Source organism: Schistocerca serialis, chromosome 7 (assembly GCF_023864345.2).
Source record: "Schistocerca serialis cubense isolate TAMUIC-IGC-003099 chromosome 7, iqSchSeri2.2, whole genome shotgun sequence".
Lineage (NCBI taxonomy): Eukaryota > Metazoa > Arthropoda > Insecta > Orthoptera > Acrididae > Schistocerca > Schistocerca serialis.
The window spans coordinates 192871007-192897768 of NC_064644.1; the positions used below are offsets into that span (position 1 = coordinate 192871007).

Here is a 26762-nt window from a genome sequence, read left to right on the forward strand (position 1 = left end):
CTAATACAGTGAATCTCTCTCTCTCTCTCTCTCTCTCTCTCTCTCTCTCTCTCTGTGTGAGTGTGTGTGTGTGTGTGTGTGTGTGTGTGTGTGTGTTTTGCTGCCTAGCCCTCTCTACCCTCTCCTCCCATACCTCTGACACGTTCCCTTACTTGATCTGCACTTGTACCTCCTCCACTGTCCCTTTCCCTCTACATGCCTTTTCCTCCACTGTAGCTGTGATTGTATAACTTTAGGTATTGGTTTGCAGGGAGACCACTGTAATACACAATTTAGTAATAACAGTCAGCAGTATAAGGAAACTTGTGTATATTATCAAGAGAAATTTCACATCTTTTCACAACTGAAGTACACACACTGTTATCCTCTATCAGGCGTTGAACACAACACAGGGCAACAGTTTCCTGTGTCCTCTATCTTTCAGTTTTTTTTTATTACAGTAGTGTCTAGCTATAGTAAATAAAATCTACTGGGTCTATAAGCTGTTACATTTTACAACAAAATGACAAGCATTCAGGAGATCAGTATTTGCAGTTGCTATAATCCTGAAATCTAAAAAATAAAAAAAAAATAGATGTAACAATCTGACTTGTAAATTCAAAAGGTTTTGTAAGTAAATGAAGCTTAAAGAAACTTTGTGTATGCAACATAGACTGTAGTTAAAAAAACTTAGCAATATAACAAAGGCCAGGAAGTGTGTGAATTTTATAACTGAGTCTGCCCTGTCCAAGTATTACAACAAGATTTATACATACTTATGAGCTGTGGCAATTAAATAACGAGGCTGCCCACCTCATATTGCACAACCGCTTGGGGGGGAGGGGGGCAAAGAGGTGGTGAGGTTGAGGTTGGTATTTAAATGCAGCTGACCTTGAACCTTCAAAAGCAGCCACTGTTCATTTCACATTTTGGTCTGGTTTTGAGCCTTGATTGTAGAAGATATTGTTCTATAGTAGTACTGCAAGCTTGGTGAACTTAAAAATTAAGCAGTGCATTAACCTCAAACCCTTCATGAAATGAAAAAAATTGCCAGCAGGATGTTTTCATTTTTAAACAAGTTGTTTTATGATAATTCTGTCACTTGTGTGAGTTTTTGAATGGCAAAAAGGTTCTCAGAAGCAAGTAAAACTGTTATCATGACGAATGGGTGCCCGAGGGTCAAACTGTTAATCAGAAATACTACAGAGATGCCCTAATCAAGCCAAGGGAAAGAATTAGGAAGAAGCGATCAGATTTGTGGAAAAACAATGCGTAGATTGTGCATCAGGACAACGCTAGTCCACAGTGTCGTATCTGTGAAACAGTTTTTAGTGGACAAGCACATTCCTATGCTTGAACGTCCTCCATATTCTTCAAATCTATCTCCCTATGATTTTTATCTGTTCCCGAAAATGAAAAGTGCATTAAAAGTCTGTTCGAGAGGTAAAAGCAGAAACAGCAGAATTGTTGAAGGTGACAGTGGATGACCTACAGCATTGCTTTGAACAATGGAAGAAACACCTGCAGTAGTGTATATAGATAGAGGAGGGGAGTATGTTGAAGGGATAAGAGTTAGTTGTAACTTTGTTTGCAGTGTACCACAATTCTGACACCAGTCTCATTATTGACTTGGCACACCTCGTATACTTGCATATACATAGTGGCTATTACTTCTCTTGGCCTTGTGCTTTGCATTGTGCTCTTGATTTGTGTTGAATTTTATATGTTAACCTACATGTGTTTTACCTGAAGATGTATATATCTTTCATGTTGTGTAGTACACATCTTTATAGTGCTTTTACCTATATCTCAGCCAGTTTTTTTAGTTATTTCATTCTCAGGAATTTTCCTTTGACGCATGTATCTTTTTTACCAGTCTTAACACAACTTAGTATAAAATGTATTGCACTTGCGACTTTCAGTTAATGGCGACAGTCATGAGCAAATTTGTGTAGACCTGCATTTCAGAATTGTGTATCTTTTAAGGAACTAAATCAGTTGGGAGATTGCTGAAATACTTGTATTGTGAAGTTTGGAGTAACTGGTAAAACAAATTAACGAGCAACTGTCCAATGTGGAGAGAGTAATGTGAAACTTAGAAGTAACAGGAACGATATAGTTGAGAATCAGATTCTCCAAAGAAAAATAAAGATGATATGCAATATTTTTTTTAGCTAAATTAATTGTGAGTTAGTTAATTAGGGTCCATGTGTGGCTTGGAACACTGTGGCTGCAGCAGATGTTCTTCTTAACGTGCCAAACTGAGCACAGTTTCATTATGCTTGGAACACTGTGGCTGCAGCAGATGTTCTTCTTAACATGCCAAACTGAGCACAGTTTCATTATTGTCTAATGCCCCTACCTGTGCTAAATAGCCCATGTTTGGGATTTGACCTGAGCCAAGGTTACATGAGCAACTGGCCTCACATTGTGCTGAGCATTTGTGGAGTGGTTTCTCTGATGTCTCCTCCTGTCACTCTGTGATTTGTCATTGTTAAGATAGCATTATTGTAGATGTAAAAATTATTTTCTGACTTTGTATCTTCTCTGTGAATGTGCCTTTGTTCAACATAGTTGCTATTGAATTTGGAGTGATTAATTTAAGTGCTGGCTGATCCCTACCTGCTGCCACCCTGTTCCCCTGGAAGGAAATATGTGCACCCTGACTGTTTGCATGTAGTAATACTCACGTGAAAGAGTCTAAACGCTTTATAATTGTATGTAATCATGTAACTGTTGGGGGAGTGGGATACAAGCCTGTTATTTATTTAGTTAGATACGGGAAACCACCAAAAAAAATCACATACAGACAGGCTGGTACAATGGCCCACATTGTTAATCCCCGGGCGGATTTGATATGGGGCCATTGCACCTGCCCAAATTTCGGACGTGGTATGCTAATATATGCGGCTGTATGGGTGGATTATGGTTGTTACAATTCAGCAGAGATGTAAGTATTGTTTTCCCTTAAGCAGTTCATGATCCAATTTTGGTGACCCATTTGAAAGTTACTATCGCTTTTGGATACTTCAGATTCAGAAGAACTATCAATTACATCTCTTGTTGAAACATAAGACTTTAGTTTTACACCTGCTGATGTAGACAGCTTAGGGTTGTTGATTTCAGAATCTGTGGAGGGGTTCTTTTTCACATGGACATCGAATAAATCATCCTCACTGTTGCTCTTTGTGATTATCTCTATTGTCTTCTTCCTCAGTTTAATGATAACAGTTTGTCATTTTCTTTGTAGAATAGGTAATGAGAAAAGCACTGTGATGCCACTACTAATGAACAGCAAGAAATAAAGCAAAATTGAATGCAGTTTCTATATCTTTATTAATGTCATCTTAACAATGAGAAAAACGCTGTGATGCCACTACTAATGAACAGTAAGACTTAAAGCAAAATTGAATGCAGTAAAATGAAACCACAACAGAGAAAGTAAGCGAAAGCAACTTCAGGACCAAAACTGTGAAAAGCAACCGAGAGATATGGGGTGCATATTCTGCTGTATGCTTACTTGTCAACAGCAATCAAGTACCTGAGTGACGGTGCAACTGTATTTTTCGTGAGAGCGTAGGAGTCAGCAGGGAAGCTCAAGTTAACTTGTCAGTACCCCTGAAAGAAACTCAGAGGCCACACTTAGTCATTAACAGAGTCTGGGGAGCTGCAGCAGAATGTGATGATTTAATACAACAGCTGTCAAAGGTGAATCGATAGTTTAGGAATAACTATTATCATTGTTTCTATCTCATTACTAAATATGAGAGGTATTTGTTCCTATTGCAGTGAAATTAGAAAAAAGTATTAGTACAATTTACAGATATTCGAACAATATAAAAATTTTTTAGTCGTAGACATACTTGGTGTTATGAGTAGAAATAATTTCTCTCTAGTAGCTTAAAAAGGTACATGATCTGCTTTGTTTCAGATATACATGACAAGTGAAACTGGTTTAATTTTGGTTTAATTATCATGTTGATTTATTTATTTTCTTTCTTAAATTTTCCGCCCTCTGTATTGATTTTACTGTGAAAGTTGCAGGAGACAGTGTGGATGTACGTGTAAGCCATGTTTAGGTTTCAGCATATGAAGAAGTTAAGAGTTTTTTTTTCTTCTAAACCTTACACTTAATTCATAAGCAGTAATTTTCAGTTTTTCAAATAAATTGAAACTTACTGTCTTATTATTTTGCTATTGTTGCATCTGTCAGTTCTAGTAATCTGTGTAAATCAGTAACTTTTCACGCAACACCTTATGAAACACTCATGAATTCATGCCTATTACAATGCAATTACTAGTAATCAGTTGACTTGCAGATTGTTCGTTGTTGTTGTTGTTGCTGCTGCTCCTGCTGCTGCTGTTATACCATCACTCATTTATGTTAGGACTTATTGTTTGCTTACAAGTGCTAAAAATCAGTAGATGTATATCATGTGGTTCTCTTTACCAGTGAACAATATATTTAACCACCTTTGACTTGTTTTCATAAGTCGATACAACTTAAATTCCATATTTTGTTGCCACAATTCACGCATTTTGAAGCTTAATTTTTTTTTAAAAAATCAAGATTGTTTAAATATGCCTGCTTCACAAAGAAACATCTTTCATGTGGGGTAAGCATTGTATACTCGCTTTTAATTTTAAATTCTTCATTTCAGTTTTTATTTATGTTTTTCTTTTTTAATGACACAGTCCCTTCAAGTAAAAGGAACTGCAGCCCAAACATTAATCATAAAATAAAGGGTAGTATTTGCTTGTGACAAGCAAATAATGTTGCTCAATGGACTATTAATTGTTGGACTTGCAGATCTCTTATGCTTGATGATTAATTATCTTCCAGGGCTATCAGTGAACTATTAATTTGTGGATTGCGTAAGTTTACAGTTGTTCAGATCATTTGGAACTTTTGTTTGATGTAGCCTTTTTTGCAATGATATGGTATGTACATAGGTGTGCTCGAGAAGGGGCATTGGCATAAATATTATTATTTTTGTAAACATAATTGGAAAAGCATTGATCTACAGACAATATTAAATAAAAATTAATACTCTTCATAAATCGTGTGTAACTATTTCTTGGCTGTGAACACAAACATAATTACCTACAATTACAGTGTGTGCTGCTGCAGTCTGTGTTATGTCATTTCTGTATTTACCTGTTTCAAGTCTGCAATACTGCTAGAAAGGGCAGGAGAAGGATCTGAGATGTGACTGTACAACAATAGTGTGTTGCCCTGAGTGGGTAGGCTTATGAGTATTGCAGTAACATTTGAGGATTCATTGAATGAGGAGGAGGTGCTGATAGAATACAGACATATTACAATTTCACAATAACACTATTATTAAAATAAGGAAGGAAAATATTCCAGGGAAGATTTGAGACGTGAAGAAGAGCATCTCTAATGTTGTTGACGGTTTTCAGGATGATGAAGTTCAACAACATATTTATGTATCTGACATGAGGAAAAAGTACACTCAGCCATGACGAACTGCTGTCTTCTTTTAAAAGAAGTGACCACTTCAGATATAATAAATTGTTGCTGAGGGATTAGCATACAGTTTAAAGTACGCATAAGTTTCAAGATAGTGTTTAAGCTAACAAAATGTGGGTAAATTTGATCTATACTTTGAGTCAAGGCAGACAGATGATACCATCATGCTATCAAGCCAGTACACATAAGAAAATACAGTAAAATGGTTTTTTCCCTTGCAAATGTCTTTGTGGGACTTGAGGAATATTGTAATTTTTTTAAATAGTAGAAAAAAATCTTAATGCCAGAATGACATGATCGGAGATAGTGTGGATCAGAATGATCCTCTGTGGCCTCTTTGTGTTATAAATGATGTGGTATAGAATTCTGAGACTGCTATCGTATCATTATCATACTATATTAATGGGGTAGAACTTGTATGAGATCAAATTAAGCAACATTAGAAACAACAATAAAAAATGTGTGCTGACAGTAGCAGATGTTTGCCATGGGATATCATAAAGCAGATCTTGATAGAAGCATAGCATAATATAATGAAACACACCAAAAAGACATAATGAAAGGATGGAAGAATGATCATGAAGTTAAAAGTAATGGTGAGCATTTTATTTTTTTACTTATTGAGTTAACTTCTGGTCATTAGGCTACACAGATGACAGTTACTTCGATTCATAAACCAGTATCAATAGTGTGCATCTCTTGAAATCATAATTTGTTAAACAAGGTCTGTTCATACCTTATAGTTATTTCCTCTTGTTAGTTCAGTTGGGTTAATTAGTGATTGCATGGTATTTACCGTGTTGACCTACTTGGCATTTTGTTAGTGAGCATTCATCTTGCCTGTGATTCGCCATTAAATATCCAAGTACAGTATCAGCATATGCATGACAGTCACTGCCATTCCTGCCACCATCATGACCCACCCTTTCATTGATGAAGACAGTGACACCCAGATTTTGTTTTTCTTTGCAAAACTTGCATGATTGTAATGCTTGAGGTGTGACTTCTTGCGCGCAAGGTGTGAATGGTGCCCCCCTCCCCCCCACCTCCCGCTACTGCCATCAGTTACATTATTTGTCAATCACACAACTATTTTAATCAAGCTATAGTGTCCTCATGAATAGCATGTAGAAATTTTTTTTACCAAGTTGATTTAAATATCAAAACTGCTTTTGATCTTAAAGTATAAAGTTTTAATACTTTTTCTTTTCTCGCTGGCAGACAGCAAAATAAAGAGCAAGTTATTTATTACTGAAAAGGTGTTATCATAAATGCTACATTGCTTTTTTAATTAATTTTATTAATTAATTTTCTACAGTGTGCATGGAGGATGTACCTGGCACAGAGAACCCTTTGTCAACTTCGCAGTCAAGTTTCTGCAGCAATTGTAATACAAACAGCATGGCGCAGGTATCGTGCAATGAAATGGTATCGACGATTGCGGAAGGGGACAGTAGCTTTCCAAGCGTGTGCGCGTGCAAATTCACTTCGTATTCGCCTTAGGGCAGAGAAAGAGGAAAGAGCTAGGCAAAGAGAGGTAGAGCATTTTTTTCACTGTTCAAAACAATGCTGGTTGTACTTTATTTTTGTTCATTGTATGTTATGTTGTTAGATTTGTATTTCATTACACGGCCTTCTGAGCATTAATTGTATTTCAATTTTTTGTGAATCTTCTATCATGACTATGGTTGTTTTTGTATTTTAAAATAGAAAATGAAATTAATGCTTTGCCTTGATCACTTATCTTTAGTTTTATCTGCATTAAGACTTTTAAAATGAAAATTCTAAATGTAATTCTATAATTGTTAAAGAAAACTAGCACTGAATTGTAATGTAAAGAAAATGAATGTGTAAAGGAAGGTAGAGATAGCTGATTTAGATTAAAAATACTGCACTGAAGACAGATAGCACAATAAAGAGCATCAGGTAAATTATCAAGAAGTCACATTTGTTTACATGTTTACAAGTAATGGAGAAACTGTGATAAAAATGTCGTCACGAGAAATTGCCAGAATTAAAGCTCCTGGAATGTGATCTGAGAAAAGTCATAACAGTTTCAATACAGTACCATTATGCTTTCATTTAATGATTATGCAGTCATTTGACCGGGAACACTTACATCACTGTAAAGAAAGAATATTGGATAAAAGTAGAGATATTTTCTTTGTCGCACATGTTCCAACTGTAGGAAGAAAAGGACTCTTATTATTGATTGTAAGAAGTATAATTAAGCTGTATTTACAGAGGGAGAAAATATAAAAATATAGGAAAAGGGTAGGCGAATACATGTTTCTTAAAAAGAAATTGGCAGAAAGTCTTAAAATGATACAGCTTTAATGGCTAGTGGAGAAATGCCAAGCTGTAAGAATATCCATGACTATGGGAAAGACTAATGCCATTTAATGGAACATTTAATAAACCTATGGAGAAAACAGGTTAGGTGGCAAAGCATTATCAAGTAAAGAAATGAAGGCTGATAGGTGGAAGGAACTTACAGAAGGCTATACGAAAGACTCAAAGCTAAAGACGAAGGCTATACAAAGTGCTCAAACCTAAAGACGATATATGGAAAGGGAAAAGGAAATCAATGAGATGGGAGTCATGATACTGCAACAAGAATTTGACCGATCACTGAGAGAGCTAAGTTCAAACAAAGGAGAATTGTTAAGAACTTTTAGACAACCAACCAGGATAAAACTATTGCACCTGATATGAAAAATACCCTCAGATTTTCAGGTGAATGTAATAATTTCAGTTCCACAGAAGGGAGTTGCTGAAAAGCATGAATATTACCAAACCATCAGTTTAATAAGTCATGGTTGCAAAATACAGACACAGATTATTTGGAGTAGAATGGAAAGACTAGTAGAAGCCATAGTTTGGCATCAAGAGAAATGTAGGGACATGCAAGCCAATACTGACCGTGCAATTTGTTCATAGTAGACAGACTGAAGAAAAGCAAACCTATGCTTACTGTATTTGTAGATTTAGAGATGGCTTTTGACAATGTTGGCTAGGAGGATACATTCTTCAAAATTCTAATCATACCTGGGATAAAGTACAGAGAGTGAAAGGATCTCTGTAACTTGTACAGGAACCAGAATGCCGTAAAATAATTTAACATCTAATATATCAAACAATGGAAACACCAGGTAGTAATATCAACAATGTAGGAAAAGACACATCGCTATTTACTGTACAAAAGACATGTTCAGTTGCAAAAAGGCATGATTAAAAGACACTCATGTACAGCTTTCGACCACAGCCTTCATCAGTAAGGACACACACACACACACACACACACACACACACACACACACACACACACACCTAGTGCACACAAGATTGGCAACTCTAGCATCTGTGGTCGAAATGTTGAGATTCCGAACCTGAGATTGAGATGCTGGAGTTGATGCTCACGTGTGCGTGAGGTGTGCTTGCTTGCTTTGTGTGCGTGTGTGTTTGTATTTACTTACTGATGAAGGCTGTGGCTAAAAGCTATATGTGAGTATCTTTTAATCATGCCTGTCTGCAGCTTGACGTGTCTTGTTTACGGTAATAGCTATCTGTCTTTTTTTACATTGTTAACATCTAATATAAATTTAACTGTTGGAAAATCTTCACTGAAGTGTTGATTTGTGATATAGCCTTACATGGAAGTGAAATGTGGATAGGCAAACAAGGATAGAACCTTCTGAAATGTTGTTTAGCAGAAGAATGCAGAAAATTAGATGTGTTGGTCATGTAGCTACTAGTACTGAATCAAATTGGGGAGACTAGAGCATTATGGCACGAGTTGACCAAAAGGAGGTATTGACTGATAGGACACATTGTGAGGTATCAAGGCATAGTCAGTTTGGCAATGGAGGCAGGTGTATGAGAAAAAAAATAATATAGGGAAACCAGTGGTTTACCACAGTATACAGGCTCAACTGGATGTAGGTTACAGTAGTTATGTAGATATGAAGAGGCTTGCACTGGATAGATTAGCATTGAGAGCTGCATCAAACTATTCTTCAGATTGAAGGCCACAACAACCTTAGTATTTATTTTCATACATGCTTTTGGAGGGAAATTTTATTTACATAGTGGATGGGCATAAAACTGATATCACAGAAAGACAATTTCATTCATATGTTGTCTACAACACACAACTGACTCAAGAACAAATTTCAGGTAAAATGACAAAAGACCTCTGTTGACAGGAATATGGTTAATGGCTCTGAACTGATGTGGCTGAAACTTTCAACTCAACTTACACGTTTGACAAACTTGGGAATCATATTTGCATCACTGTTTATTTATTCATTATCTTTTTTAATGATGAAGTGATTTCTAGGTTGACAGTAGTGTGTTGTAAAAGAGAAATAATGGAAAAATAATCGTATGCTAAGGACATACGTGTGAGAGGGAAGCTTTTGAATTTTATGAGAAGGCACTAAATATGACAGCTCATCTAACCTGATGGACCAAGCACAATGCGTTATCTGTTATTTGGAAGGAACACTAATCAACTGGGAACAGTATCTGAGGGGGGAATTATATTACATGGAAGATCGAAAGAATGTTTTTGATCTCAGCAGTCTCACTGACAAACAAAAGAAAAGACTGTTCAGTAGATAATGGTAGACATTGGCATAAAAGAATCAAAATCATGTTCTTTGACTGCATTTTGTACAGGTCACACAATAGGATCTAGAATTTATTTGTGTATAGAATAAGGCACTGCTTTTGCGGGTTGCCTTACTGTTGTCTTGCATCAGGCAGAGTAGAGTGTATGCAATATAATTTGAGCTGTAGCTGCATAGATGGCTCGCAGGGGAGACACCATAGTAATGGTGAGTGTTTCATTATGAAAAGCTTCCCTGATGTAGGGGAAGTTGTGCATTTCTCATTTCCCTCTAATAATGTAAATTTAATAAAATTACATAATCACATTTGCGCTAGTACGAAGTACTCTTCGTGCACCTGCTTTATGTGGACACTATGATGCCATACTATGCAAGAAAGAGTACAAATAACAATACTGAAATGCTGTGGTTGACAACCAATAAGTAGCTTAGGTGATTACCCTTTGAAACAAAGTGACAGTCTGTCTCAGTGTGTAGGATGAGAATGTGTCTCCCTCACAGATACTCCTGTATGAGTTCTATGTTTGTTAATGTCAGGATGCCTCTAATTTCTTGCTGTAAGCCCTGCCTATAGTTACAGCTGTAGTTGCCTCGTACTACAATTGTATTGTTGTGCCCCATACTGTATCTGACTAGCCTATACAAACAGTCCTATGTATTTAATTATGCTTCCTGCAGCTGTTCCTGTGCATTTATCTTGCTGTAGCAGATTCTGTTTACCTTCCCTGTCCCCCAACCCCATTACTCAGAAAACATTTCTGTATTGTTTACTTTGATTTGCCTTCCTTTGTGATACAAATATATCATCCATTTTCATTTGAATATGTGCCTAACACATGTATCCTTTCTGTTATGACATCAACCTTGAGTATCGAATCAGGTTTAGTTTGTTCAGTCATATAATCTACATACAAAGTGTGTTTTTTAAGTAAGCACTGTTTTGAAGTAAAGATAAAACAAGTAGACTTTTCATAGCAACTTTATTTTTGTATGAAAGCCTGTGTGTTAGTCTACTGTTCTCCATCATTCTCCTCAATGCTCTGCATGTTGGCATTTGTTTGTGAGTGTTTGAAATGCTACCTCTTATTGAGAATCCTGATGACTATGAAATATGTGCTGAGATTCATTTTCTTACGGCTGAAGGTGCAAAAGCAACTGAAATTCATTGTCAGATCACTGAAGTGAATGAAGAAAACATTATGAGCAATGGGATGATACTGAAATGGTGCATGATGAGAAACAAAGTGGGTGACCTTCAGTCATTACTGACTATTTGGTACAGAAAGTTGACATGAAAATGTTGGAGAGAGAAGGTGCTTTGTGATTTTGACATTAAGTGATGAATTTCCTCACGTGTTTAGAGGTGTACCTTGTGCAGTTGTTACCTTATCAGGCAGCATATATCTGCAAGGATGATATTCAAAAGCTGGTTGTTTAATGTGTTAAGTGCCTTAATATTGGTGGGAGTTATGTAGAAATGTAGACTAGAGTGCAGGCTTTCATGTAAAAATAAATCTGCTAAGAAAAATGTACCTGTTTAATTTTTTTACTTAAATAATACATCTTGTACTATTACATGGTATCACTTAAATTCTGTTTAAGTGAGTAGTCAACATTAATTCACTCCAGATATTATGTCTTATGTTTCATTATGGAATACGAGAGGGTACAAGATTTCCCATGATTTTATCAGTAATAATTCTGATCAAAGTTAGTGTACTCATCGGAAACTCCCGTACCATAGTAATATGTAAATGAACAAACATGACGAATTTTGCGTTGGTGATAAGTGGGCCATACTCATCTCGGTAATTAAAGTTATCTGTATTTGAAATCAGTGTTCGGTGGATTACTTTCTATTGTTGTTCTATATGTTCTTTTGGACTTCATGGAGTGCTGAATGTTGTCAAGTTGCACCTGATATCATCACAAGTGCAGCAAAGAAACCTCCACACCGTCTGCTGTTCCAAGGAATATCTATGACCTGAATGTTTCACAGATAATAATGTCAATTACAGTGATGTTCATTTGATCACTTAAATGCTAGACCCAATACAAATCAGTCAGAGTATGTTAAGGGGAGATTAAATTAAGCATTTGTCTTCAAGTCGTTGGACGCTAATTTAAAAGAAGTACTAATTGATGAATAACTAAGGAGTATTTGTTGTCAGTTCATCAATTTTTACTGAAAACAGAAGTGACTGACAGCCACAGATTCGTACAAGTACACAAACAAATGTCTTAGTTTTCCAATACCTGTGCTGTGGCATCCAAATGACCTAAGTGAAGACGTAGCTGACAATCAAAGTATAAACCCCACTATTGTGTCCTGCATATTTTGAATCCATTTTAATTTCTTCAGAAATTATTGGTTCATATGATATGGTGATTGGTCTTTTATTTTATACTGAAATTTTCTTTTACATATTCACAAAAGAACTACATTAAAACTGTAGATATAACTTTGTTCTAGTAACCATAAATTTTACGGTATGTAGGAAAGTCGTGGACAGGCAGCTGCAGCAATAGCCACATCTGATGCCCATTCTACACAAAGTACAGATGAAGCTTTCCTTTCAAAAGAATCAAGCCAGGAAGAATTGGATGAGCGGCTTTCATGCGATAAGGAAGCTGCTGATTCAGAAGGGTAAGCTGAAGATTACTCCTAAGGAAAGGTATATGTTCCTAAATATATTTCTCATTGTCAAATTTCATATTGTTTTAGAAGCAGTGGTATTCAAGAAGATAGTGAAAGTGAACCGAATGTTTTCCATCCTTCTAGTATCACTACACCATCGCAGCATGACAGCTCGGCCAAATCACAGCATAGGTAAAAACATCACTTACCTCATGTTAATGAGTCAAAAAATGGAAGCTACTCGAGGCATTTAGTGTACAGGGTGATTCAAAAAGAATACCACAACTTTAGGAATTTAAAACTCTGCAACGACAAAAGGCAGAGCTAAGCACTATCTGTCGGCGAATTAAGGGAGCTATAAAGTTTCATTTAGTTGTACATTTGTTCGCTTGAGGCGCTGTTGGCTAGGCGTCAGCTTCAGTTGATGCTAAGATGGCGACCGCTCAACAGAAAGCTTTTTGTGTTATTGAGTATGGCAGAAGTGAATCGACGACAGTTGTTCAGTGTGCATTTCGAACGAAGTATGGTGTTAAACCTCCTGATAGGTGGTGTATTAAACGTTGGTATAAACAGTTTATAGAGAATGGGTGTTTGTGCAAAGGGAAAAGTTCTGGACGGCCGAGAACGAGTGATGAAAATGTAGCACGCATCCAGCAAGCATTTGTTCGCAGCCCAGGAAAATCGACTCGCAGAGCTAGCAGAGAGCTGCAAATTCCACAATCAACTGTATGGAGAGTCCTACGAAAAAGGTTAGTTATGAAACCTTATCGTCTGAAATTGGTTCAAGCACTGTCTGCAGCTGATAAGATTAAAAGAATCGATTTCTGTGATTTTATCCTTGCTCAAATGGAAACAGATGAATCTTTTGTTTCAAAGATTGTGTTTAGTGATGAAGCAACTTTCCTCACTAACGGGAAAGTCAACCGTCACAATGTCTGTATATGGGGCACTGAGAATCCGCGGGAAACAACTCAGTATGAACGTGACTCGCCTAAGGTGAACGTTGTCTGTGCCATTTCAGCCAATAAAGTTTTTGGTCCCTTTTTCTTTGAAGGTGCTACTGTAACTGGACTATAGTATCTGGAGATGTTAGAGAATTGGCCTTTCCCTCAGCTCGAACAAGAAGCACAACAATTCATATTTCAGCAGGATGGAGCGCCACCACATTGGCACTTATCTGTCCTTAACTACCTGAACGTCAACTACCCGAGGCGATGGATCGGCCGCCAGGCAGCCCATGACAGAGCACTTCATCACTGGCCTCCAAGGAGCCCTGATCTTACCCCCTGCGATTTTTTCTTATGGGGGTATGTTAAGAATATGGTGTTTCGGCCACCTCTCCCAGCCACCATTGATGATTTGAAACGAGAAATAACAGCAGCTATCCAAACTGTTACGCCTGATATGCTACAGAGAGTGTGGAACAAGTTGGAGTATCGGGTTGATATTGCTCGAGTGTCTGGAGGGGGCCATATTGAACATCTCTGGACTTGTTTTTGAGTGAAAAAAACCTTTTTAAATACTCTTTGTAATGATGTATAACAGAAGGTTACATTAGGTTTCTTTCATTAAATACACATTTTTAAAGTTGTGGTATTCTTTTTGAATCACCCTGTATTTTAGCTTTTTTCCCTTCTTTTCTAATCTGTTCATAGAAGTAGGCTGTGCATAGTCTTACTCATTTTAATAATATGCATGATGGTTTCTTATTGAATTACCTAATAACAAATGCAATCTTCAGAGAAAATCAGAAGTGTAATGACAAATTCACAAAAATATAGTTTGCACATATAATAAAAAATATTGTAAATAGGATATTGTTTAAATCAGAATGACAGCTTATTGAGTAAAATAAGAGCTCACATTTTTTTAAAATTAATTATTGATGTAGTAGTGGGCTTCATCAGTAATTTTAAATTTAGTTTCTTTCTTTTGGTGATCGTGATGTTAGAAAGTCATATGTGAACAGTTTTCCAAATAATTACTAAACATAATGTTTTATTTGCCTCAGAAGCAGAGAAAATGTCTTTTGTAAAAGTATGTGTACATAATTGGAAAATCATGAATTACTGTGAAATTGCATCACAGACTCAGTCATTGGTTACTGTCTAAATTTTTAAACAAAACTTAAACCACTGTCATAATACAGACAAAGAACTCTTGCAGGCAGGGGGAAAGCAAGAAGACATCCATTGGTCTTGATGTGATACATCTGAAAAAGAAAATTTCTTTCAAACGAAACAAGGGACCAAAGACTGAAGCAGCTCAGAATGTACTTCAGGATGATAAAACTACAGGTGTGCGAAACTTCTCTCTTATTATTTGTGTTTATGTTTTAACTGTTTCCTTGTTTCTTGTGAAACTGTTAGTTTAGAACTACGGTATGAAATAGGAAACTACGGTATGAAATAGAATAGATTGCTACTTACCACATAGAGGAGGCAGTGTAAAGCAGACAGGCACATAGTGTGTGGCCATAGAGTTGTCTGTATGGGGTGAATAGCAGTGTATCCTGTTTCAGTTAGCCGGTTGGTTAGTTAGTTACATGTTCTGTAGATCATTTGAACACTTCTTTTATCAAAGTGACGTGGAACAAGTCAGTTTACAAGATATGTGTACATGATTAGCGTTAACATCAATGAACACATTATTATTTGTAGTCCTACTAATGCAGCTACACTTTATATAAAAATAGTGACCTCAGGTTTGTAAGTAGAAATGTATCAGTTGTATAGAAGTTTTCCAGGAGAAATGATTTTAAATTAGATTTAAAACTTGCTTCCCCTCCTGTCAGACAGTTTATGTTATCAGGCAATTGATCAAAAATTTTTGTTGCTTCATATTAAACACTTTTTTGAGCCACTGACAGCTTTAACAATGGGTGATAAAGTTCATTTTTCTCTCTATTGTTGTAGGTATGGACATCACTGTTCTTCTCAAATTGTGGTGGATTATTTGTGACGAATTTTATTAGCAAATATATGTATTGTGATGGATGGTGCAGTTAAAAATGCCTTGCTCCTTTAGTAGTTGCCTACGTGTTGTCCATGGATGAATAGTGCTTGCTTTTGTGCAATCAATACTTCCTTTGTAAGTGATGAGTTAATGCAGAAAATTATCCCATATTGACATTATTGAGTGGAAATATCCAAAATATCTCAGGAAGTCAATGCATTTGTTTCTAAGATTAGCAATTATATGAGGAGCAAAAGTAGCAGAACTTAAGTTTTGAGAAGCTGAATAATATGATTCTTCCAGTTCGAGTTTTCAATATGTGCACCCAAAAGGTTGGAATATTTTACCCTATTTACTGACTCCTACTCATGTGCTATGTCAGTTTCTGACAGGTAGCTCAATAATGCATCAAGTTTTCTCATAAACAGCTGAAAGTTTTCTAGAGAGTATCTGTAGCCTACTATGATTATCAGGGAAGTATGCTGCACCAACTACTCACAAGCACATGTTTCTAGGTTCTGAGCAACACAAAAACTGTATATTTCAATATTTTCGATTTTGTGCCCAATTTTTTCATTGGTTGCAACTCCTCCTTTTTTCACATTAACTCTACATAAAAATGATGAAAGTCTGTAATCACTGATATTTAACTTCTCCATCCCTGTGGTTACATGGTGTTTGGAGAAGCACAGAACATTGTACCATCTTCAGTGCATACATTAAGCTCATGTATCTTTGTTTTCAATCCTCTGCTGTTCTAATGAAACAAATTAATTTTATTTTTCTGGAAACTTTTACACATATTATGGTCTTTTACTGCTCTAATTTCTTTCAGTACTATTTGTTTGTAACTTGACTCTAAGCTAAAAATGTGCCCCTTTGATTCCAGTAATCACAGGGATTTTGTCTAGTGTGCTTGTGATATCCCCCTCCCTTACACTTTGCAAGGTGCTCAGCTGGTCTTTAGTTTTTTTCTTACTCAGGTGCAGGCTGTGTTAATTGTATCCCAATTGTAGCGAGAGGCACGGCACAGATATGAGACTTTGTTTCAATCAAAAGCAATTCACTCAGATCTTTGTTCAAGCAACTAACAGCTGTGTTGGACACTGCCAAACCTCAACAAATCCCACATGAGTGTGTTTTCCTCCAGATCACCTTTAATCTATATTCTAAGTTGCTAGTGAGGCTGTTCGCGCTCTTCCTCCTGTAAGTACCTTACCCTCACCATCAAAACCTCTGCTCAAGGCCCCTGTTCTCTTGTCACCAGGATAAGCCAATGTATCATATCTGTAACACTCTCTTGCCTGTGCCACGATAATACTAAATAAGCTACCCTTCTTTGAAATTCTTAGATGTTCTCTGTCAATCCTTCGTGCTAAGTGTCTCATACCATGTAGAAATACTCCAGAAGAGGATTGAAAAGCATTATGTAAGCAGTCTGTATAGCAGGGTTGTTGAATCTTCTAAATGTTCTGTCAGTAAAACACAGTCTTTGTTTCATTTCCCACGGTGTTACATGTATGTATAATGCTTATTTTCTAGTATGTAAAGATCACACACACACACACACACACACACACACACACACACACACACACACACACACAGCATCTCAGCTGAGGTGGGTACTGGGAGAGGCACAGAGACAACAGTAATTAGTGAATGTGAGTTGTGCATGCTTGAATATGTGTGTGTGTGTGTGTGTGTGTGTGTGTGTGTGTGTGTGTGTGTGTGTGTGTGTGTTCAATACAGAATTGGCAGACATGCTGCAATATACCTAAGTGCTGTTGGAATAATGTTTGTTTATTTTTATTATAACAATTCCTTTTTTTGCTTATATGTCTATTTCCACATGCAACAAAATATTTCTGATTCTTAGGCAGTGTGGTATCAACTATTGAGATACAAAGATCATCCACACTCCTCATGTGAAACAATGTGAAGTAGGCAATCTTAACGCTAAAGATTCAAGAGGCTAAAAGTAGGCAAACTCGCCACTGATATTAAATATATGTATAGAAGAGGATGTACGGAGATACCATCATTTGACCACTGCACACACATTCATATGGAAGCTATAGAAATAGGCATCCCTGGCACAGATACATGAGAGACTCAAATACGTTTTACTTAACATAACCCAGTACATTATCTTGGGTGGCAAGTGTTTGTAAGAGGCAAAGGTATCAAGTGCGCCCAGGGAAGAATGAGAGGATTGCTCGTTTTCTATATGCATAAGGATCTGATGGATAGGGTGAGCAGCAATCTCCGATTGTTTTCTGATGACACTGTAGTATACAGGAAAGTGTCCGAATGACTGTAGGGGGATTCAAGATGACTTAACAGAATATCAATTTGCTTTGATGAATGGCAGCTTGAAAAAATGTAAATTAAAATGAGTGGGAAAAACAATCTTGTAATATTGGAACATAGTATTAGTGATATGCTTCTAGATATATAAAATTTTTAGGTGTAAGGTTGCAAAACAACGTGAAATGCGACAAGTGCACAAGTTTGGTTGCAGGGAAGGCAACTGCTCAACTTTTGTTTATTGGTGGAATTAGAGGAGAGTGTTGCTCTGAAGAAGACTACATAAAAACATTTGTGCAACTCATTCTTGAGTACTGCTCTTTTTTGGTCTCTCCAACAGGTCAGATTAAAGAAAGCGATCGAAGCAATTCAGAGGCATGCTGCTAGTGTTTCCGGTAGGTTCAATCAATATGTGAGAATCATGGAGATGCTCCATGAACTCAAATGGAATCCCTGGAGCAAAGGCTACATTTTTTTCAGGAAATGCTATTGAGAAAATTTAGAGATCCGTCATTTGCGGCTTACTGCAGAATGATTCTAGTGCCACCAAAATACATCTCTCTTAAGGATCATGAAGGAGAGATGAGAGAAACCAGAACTTGTATGGAACAGGTATGGGAATGACTAACAGTGATACAGGATACCCTCTGCCATGCATGATGTGATGGCTTACTGAATATGCATGTAGATGTAGAAGAGAGAGTAAGGTAAGTGAAGGAGTAGCTAAATGTGGGAGTTATTTTTCATGGACACAAAATTAGTGTTATATGATTTGCTGATGATTTAGCAGTAATTGTTGAAAGTAAGGGGGAACTGAATAGTGTGTAATGAAATTGATTATGTAGTAGCTGATGGCCTTGATTTGTAGATAAACAAAATTAAAATTAAGCTTATGGAGTGTGCAACAGATGAACATTCACAACAGGTGTACATTCGGGATGGCTAAATGTTAAACTTGGGCAAGAGGCTCTTCAAATACGAGGTTAGTGGGCTTTCTACAAGAAAGAAACAGCTCCTGACATTCAAAAATAAAAACTTTGAAATCAGAAAAAAGATTCATGAAAAGCTATGTTTGGAGCACTGTATGAGTGTCAAATAAGATCAATGAGGAAGACAGAAATAAAAAAATTAAGTCACCTTTGAAATGAAGTGGTACAGAAGAGTGTTAAAGATCAAATGGATTGATTACTAAGTAATGAAGCAAATGAAAGAGAAAGTCTACTAAACACCAATTAAAACAAAGAGAAATTGCATAAGCCAAATGCCGAGCAGTTTCCTTTGCAAAGGTCGCAGTTGACGTCCTTTCCCTGTATGTCCTCATTGTGAGCTTTTGATTTGTGTTGGATGACTTTGTTGTCACCAGAATGTTAAATCATACTATTCCTTTTTCTCCCTCCTTTAGTGAAAATGGGTTCATTAACAGATGCAACCCACATTTGTTTGTTGGTAACTACATTTTGCTTTGAGAAATTACTGATAGTCCTTTTTTAAGTAAAGGTTATTAATTGCTCATTTTCTTTCACTCAATTAAATCATCCAAATATTGATATAATCTTACAGATCTTAGATTAACACTATTATGCCCTCGATTTTCTTATTATGAGGGCGGATCAAATATAGATGGGATTTTATTTTTTATTTAAATTCATTTATTGAAAAACTCAAGGCAATTATAATTTATTTTTTCACATAGACTCCTGCTTTGGAAATGAATTTGTCACAGAATATGGGCAGCTTTTTGATGCCCTCATCATAAAAAGAACTGGGTCATGTGACCAGCCAGTAGTGCACGAAGTCTTCCACACTCTCGTCATCTTCAAATTGTCGCCCTTGTAGAGCTTCTTTAAGCGGTCCAAATAAATTGAAATCACAGGGCGATAAGTCCAGGCTGTAAGGAGGATGATCAAGTGTAGTCCAGTGCATTTCCTGTAGTTCGGAGACAGAGTTGCAGTATGGGGTCACGCATTGTCGTGGAGGGGGATGATCTGTTGAATCAATTTCTCTCGTGTTTTGCGGCAATATGCAACTCTTGCCTTATTTAATAATTTACAGTAATAAGCAGCATTGATTATACATCGCTCATGCAAAAAATCAATCAGCAAAATGCCTCGCTGATAAAAAAAAAAGGTTGAAAGAACCTTGCCAGCTAACAGTTGAGTTTTGACTTTCACTGGTGCTGCCTCTCCTTTCCTCCGCCACTTTTTACTGGCTTGTTTGGATTCTGAAGTGTAGTGGTGAACCCATGTTTTGTCTCAGTTGATGACCCGACTCAAAAATGCATCACCTTCTTCCGCAAACCTTGCTGTAGGCATCTGACAGACTGCCAAACGTCTCAACTTAGGTTTTTGGTCAAAAGTTTAGGTACCCACCTGGAACACGCTTCACGAAACTGTAGATTGTTTGTGATGCTTGCTCAGTTTCTGATAGTATCACCTGTTGATCCTCCTCAGTAATGTCTTTAATCACATGAATGTTTCTGTCTGTAATGATTGTCCGAAGACGGCGATCATGTTGCTAATTTTCCACACGTTCTTGTCCTTCCTTGACCTTTTTATGGCAGGCAAAAACATGTGTCCTTGATAGTGTTTTATCACCGAACTGTGCAGTCAATCATGGCAAATTTCCGCTGTTGTAACTCCTTCACAAGCAAGAAATTTGATAATTATGTGTTGCTCAATGGAGGGGTGCACCTGTTGCTCAGACATCATGAGCGTTACTGACGAAATGGCCGGAAATATCTTAACAGTAATCTCTCCTTACTTCTAACAGTCCCCCTAAGCATAGCAGAAGTGCGGGGCTAGTCCTACCAACTGTTGATGTTCAGGAACAAAAATCCCATTTATGTTTGATCCTCCCCTCATATGCTATTTCCATACAATGTGGAAAAAATGTTAGTGATATTCAAGGATGTAAATTTGGTCACTGACTAGCCACATTATCTCACTGTTGGTGTTGTGTTTTAGCAGGTATACGAAAAGGAAGTAGCAGTGACAGTCTGTCTTCACAACGAAGCATTGATTCACAGAGGAGTAGTGAGTCATCTATGAGTAATATTTCTGTTGATGTTACTCACGAGAGGTTAAGACGACAGAAATACCCTTTTAATTGTAAGTGATGTTTATTTAACTCCTTTTATTTACTTTTACTTAAATTTACTGAATTTATGCATTTATTTAATTTGGCAAGATTAGAGTGTTAACAGGCTGTCTTTTACATCTAAACAGACATCCTTGGCAAGTTAATGTTACAATATGTGTCAGAAACGAACAGTACACAATAATAATAATAATAATAATAATAATAAACCCCGTGGAGGCCCGGGAAAAGAATCGGCCTCCGGTATGTTCTGCCAGTCGTAATAGACGACGAAAAGAACAAACCACTAATAGGGCTAACCCCCCTTTTAGTGTGATTAGTTGGTTCAGGACAGAACTAAAGAAGCCTCGGACAAGCGCCGTCATGGTCGGGGACGACGCTTGAACCCTATGCCCGCCCACAATGGTAACGACACTGCTAGCCAACTGGAAAATGATTTAAATCCAAATAGAGGTGTTTTGCAGGATATGCTTCCTGCAACCACCCTAGAAGGAAAACAAAGACAGAGGATGAGATGGTCAGATGAAGTTAATTGACACCTCATGTTCTGTTATTACCAAGCAACAAACCTAGGAACCAACACAACTGGATACAGATCACAAGTATACACAACATTTATCACCAGATACCCAGAATTAAAATTTTTAACAGAACAACGATTAGCTGATCAGATCCGTGTAATAATAAAAAATAACAGGATACCCCAGTCAGAATTAGAAAACATCAAACAACAAGTACAACAAATACTGGATCAAAATAATGTGCAATCAGAAGAAGAAGAAAATACAGTAATGGACTCAAACATCCCAGAGCAAACAAACAAAGAACAACGCGCACCAATTAAACAATCAGAGGAAAACGAAATCTTAAGACAGCCACCAGAACAAGCACAAATAGAACACGAAGTGACACAGATGTTAGATATAGAAGAAAAATTTCAGCTAACATATATAGAATACAAAGACACAAATACAGACATTAGACCATTCTTGCGTAGACCACCAAATAACCCACAAGTCGAAACAACAATAAAAACTATCAACACAATCGTACACAACAAAATAAATGAAAACACAACTATGGAAGAGCTACAACTACTGGTTTATATAGGAGCACTCACTACACTAAATATACACACTAAGCAGAGATCAGAACCAACCAGCACACAGAAGAAACCCACAAAACCAGCATGGCAACACAGGCTACAGATCAAAATAGAAAAACTGAGAAAAGACATCGGACAGCTAACACAATTTATAAGAAATGAAATCTTGGAAAAAAAACGAAAAAAGTTAGGTAAAATCTCACAACAAGAAGCGACAGAGCAATTAGACGAAAAGAAGCAGAAATTACAAGCATTAGCCAAACGACTCAGAAGATACAAAAAAAGTGAAAATAGAAGGAAACAAAACCAAACATTCAACACAAACCAAAAGAAATTTTACCAGACAATAGATAACACACACATTAAAATAAACAATCCACCTAACATAACAGACATGGAACACTTCTGGAGCAACATATGGTCAAACCCGGTACAACATAACAGGCATGCACGGTGGATACAAGCAGAAACAGACACATACAAGATGATACCACAAATGCCTGAAGTGATAATTTTGCAACATGAAGTCACCCAAGCAATTAATTCTACTCACAATTGGAAAGCCCCTGGAAATGACAAAATAGCAAATTTCTGGTTAAAGAAGTTCACCTCAACACATTCACATCTAACTAAATTATTTAACAGTTACATTGCAGACCCATACACATTCCCTGATACACTTACACACGGAATAACATATCTGAAACCTAAAGATCAAGCAGACACAGCGAACCCAGCTAAATATCGCCCCATAACATGCCTACCAACAATATGCAAAATATTAACTTCAGTCATTAAACAGAAATTAATGACACATACAACACAGAACAAAATTATAAATGAAGAACAAAAAGGCTGTTGCAAAGGAGCACGAGGATGTAAAGAGCAACTGATAATAGATGCAGAGGTGACATATCAAGCTAAAACTAAACAAAGGTCGCTACACTACCCATACATTGATTACCAAAAAGCTTTTGATAGTGTACCCCACTCATGGTTACTACAAATATTGGAAATATACAAAGTAGATCCTAAATTGATACAGTTCCTAAACATAGTAATGAAAAATTGGAAAACCACACTTAATATCCAAACAAATTCAAATAATATCACATCACAGCCAATACAGATTAAGCGTGGAATATACCAAGGAGACTCATTAAGTCCTTTCTGGTTCTGCCTTGCTCTGAACCCACTATCCAACATGCTAAATAATACAAATTATGGATACAATATTACTGGAACATACCCACACAAAATCACACATTTGCTATACATGGATGATCTAAAACTACTGGCAGCAACAAATCAACAACTCAACCAATTACTAAAGATAACAGAAGTATTCAGCAATGATATAAGTATGGCTTTTGGAACAGACAAATGTAAGAAAAATAGCATAGTCAAGGGAAAACATACTAAACAAGAAGATTACATATTGGATAACCACAGCGACTGCATAGAAGCGATGGAAAAAACGGATGCCTATAAATATCTAGGATACAGACAAAAAATAGGAATAGATAATACAAATATCAAAGAAGAACTAAAAGAAAAATATAGACAAAGACTAACAAAAATACTGAAAACAGAATTGACAGCAAGAAACAAGACAAAAGCTATAAATACCTATGCCATACCAATATTGACCTACTCATTTGGAGTAGTGAAATGGAGTAACACAGACCTAGAAGCACTCAATACACTTACACGATCACAATGCCACACATATAGAATACATCACATACATTCAGCAACAGAAAGATTCACATTAAGCAGAAAGGAAGGAGGAAGGGGATTTATCGACATAAAAAACCTACATTATGGACAGGTAGACAATTTAAGAAAATTCTTTATAGAACGAGCAGAAACTAGCAAAATACACAAGGCAATCACTCATATAAATACATCGGCTACACCACTGCAATTTCATAACCACTTCTACAACCCTTTAGATCACATAACATCAACAGACATGAAGAAAGTAAATTGGAAAAAGAAAACACTACATGGCAAGCACCCGTATCATCTAACACAGCCACACATCGATCAAGACGCATCCAACACATGGCTAAGAAAAGGCAATATATACAGTGAGACAGAAGGATTCATGATTGCAATACAGGATCAAACAATAAACACCAGGTATTACAGCAAGCATATTATTAAAGATCCCAATACCACAACGGATAAATGCAGACTTTGTAAACAACAAATAGAAACAGTAGATCACATCACAAGCGGATGTACAATACTAGCAAATACAGAATACCCCAGAAGACATGACAATGTCGCAAAAATAATACATCAACAGCTTGCCTTACAACATAAACTTTTAAAACAACACATTCCTACATATAAGTATACACCACAAAATGTACTGGAGAATGATGAATACAAATTATACTGGAACAGAACCATTATAACAGATAAAACAATGCCACATAACAAACCTGACATCATACTCACCAATAAAAAGAAGAAATTAACACAACTAATCGAAATATCCATTCCCAATACAACAAATATACCAAAGAAAACAGGAGAAAAAATTGAAAAATACATCCAACTGGCTGAGGAAGTCAAAGACATGTGGCATCAGGATAAAGTTGACATCATACCAATTATACTATCAACTACAGGAGTCATACCACACAATATCCACCAGTACATCAATGCAATACAGCTACATCCAAACATATATATACAGCTACAGAAATCCGTAATTATTGATACATGTTCAATTACCCGAAAGTTCCTAAATGCAATATAACACATACCGTGCAGTTAAAAGGAAGTGACGCTTGATCAAGGTCCGCGTCACTCCATTTTTAACCGGACTTAACGTCTGAGAAAGTGAAGGTAATAGTAATAATAATAATAATACAATAAAGAATAGAGGGTTCTCTCTCCCTCTCTCTCTCTCTCTCACACACGCACACGCACCTTCAGTGTCCTAGCTCTGCAGTCTGCAAGTAATAAATGGGGAAGCTCCTTTGTAGCTGCTTAGCGGTGGTGATTGGGGAATCTGGAGTATATATGGATATCGTAAGGCAGATCTGTTGGTCAACTAATTTTCCAAGTCAGTCAGAGAAAGAGCTACATGTGAAAACAGTCATGTCATGTACAAACTCCACTCCGCTTTCTGCGTAGCTTTTTATGGGGTAATGCCCACTGGTGAACTAACCATTGAAATGAAATGACTGTAGCCAAGAGCAGAGTTGAGGATGTGCCAAACCATCTACATCTACATCCATATGCCGCAAACCACTGTGAAGTGCGTGGCAGGGGATACATTCTAGGGTACCAATTACTAGGGTTTTTTCCCATTCCAGTCACATATTGAATGCAGGAAGAATGATTGTTTAATGGCATGCTTGTCCTCACAATCCCTACAGGAGCAATATGAAGCAGTTTGTACTATATTCCTAAAGGCATCATTTAAAGCTGGTTCTTGAAACTTTATAAGTAGGTTTTCTTGGAGTTGTTTATGTATGCCTTCAATAGTATGCTATTAGTTTTTTGCAACATATCTGTTGTTCTCCCATGAATCAAATAAACATGTGACCAATTGTGCTGCCCTTCTCTGCATACATCCAATATCCCCTCTTAGTCTTATTTCATACGTGTCCCACAAACTAGAGAAATACTGTAGGATCCGCCATGTGGATGATTTGTAAGTAATCTGTATTGTGGACTGATTGCATTTCCCCAGAATTCTACCAATAAACCGAAGGCTGCCACCTGCTTTACCCACAACCCGTACAAAGTGTTACACCCAGGCATTGGTATGAGTTAACAGATTCCAACCATGACTCACTGATATATAGGTACTTTGTTTTTTTTTTTTTCATTTTATGAAGAGCACAGTTTTGCATTTGGAGTGTTTCTAGTATAGACAGTTCGGGTGTTTCTGTCATACAGTTTGCCTGTGCCTACTTTTTTATGATTATATGAAATAACTTAATAACTGCAGCAACATTGTAATTTTTAAGAAGGGGAGAAAAAGAAACCCACCAGAAATTAATCACATTGCAATGAATATGAGGTATGTAACCTCCATGCTGCATTCATATAACTATTTCTAAAATTAGGAGCAGGATGGGTTGGGGGGGGGGGGGGGGGGGGGGGAGAGAGAGGGAGAGAGAGAGAGAGAGAGAGAGAGAGAGAGAGAGAGAGAGAGAGAGAGCAGAACCAAATTGGATGCATTTATTGTTCTATCATTTAGTTTTATAAGTATAAGAATAAATTGTATTAAACGTTTTTGTACATGATTACTGTTTCAGTAAATAAAATAACAGAGAGGAGGGAAAGTAGCGGGATGACAGGTCCACACAGTGATGGAGAAGTGGATGAAACTGTCACACGATCTGCACCTCCCATTGTGCAAACAACAGCCCTGAGTCCCTTCCCAGCACCAGTTCAAGCACCAGAACCTGATCCTGTATGGAGACGGCGTGAAGATGTTCCCTCACCATATTCCGTTCCTGGGAAGTCTCCTCTACAAAATGATGGCCATAAGAGTATACCTGTCCATAAACCAGTCAGGTAAAG

General features: G+C 36.9%; 1 protein-coding gene across 1 annotated transcript in view; it reads left to right on the top strand.

Annotated features, from left to right (window-relative positions):
- Nucleotides 1-26762, top strand: part of LOC126413328 (unconventional myosin-IXa-like) — a 347425-nt gene that overhangs the window by 201997 nt on the left and 118666 nt on the right. Inside the window, exons 16-21 of the mRNA XM_050083235.1 lie at nt 6792-7010; nt 12603-12751; nt 12830-12934; nt 14909-15039; nt 20971-21114; nt 26495-26756. Coding sequence (XP_049939192.1) covers nt 6792-7010; nt 12603-12751; nt 12830-12934; nt 14909-15039; nt 20971-21114; nt 26495-26756 — 1010 coding nt within the window. The remainder of the gene's footprint in view (nt 1-6791; nt 7011-12602; nt 12752-12829; nt 12935-14908; nt 15040-20970; nt 21115-26494; nt 26757-26762) is intronic.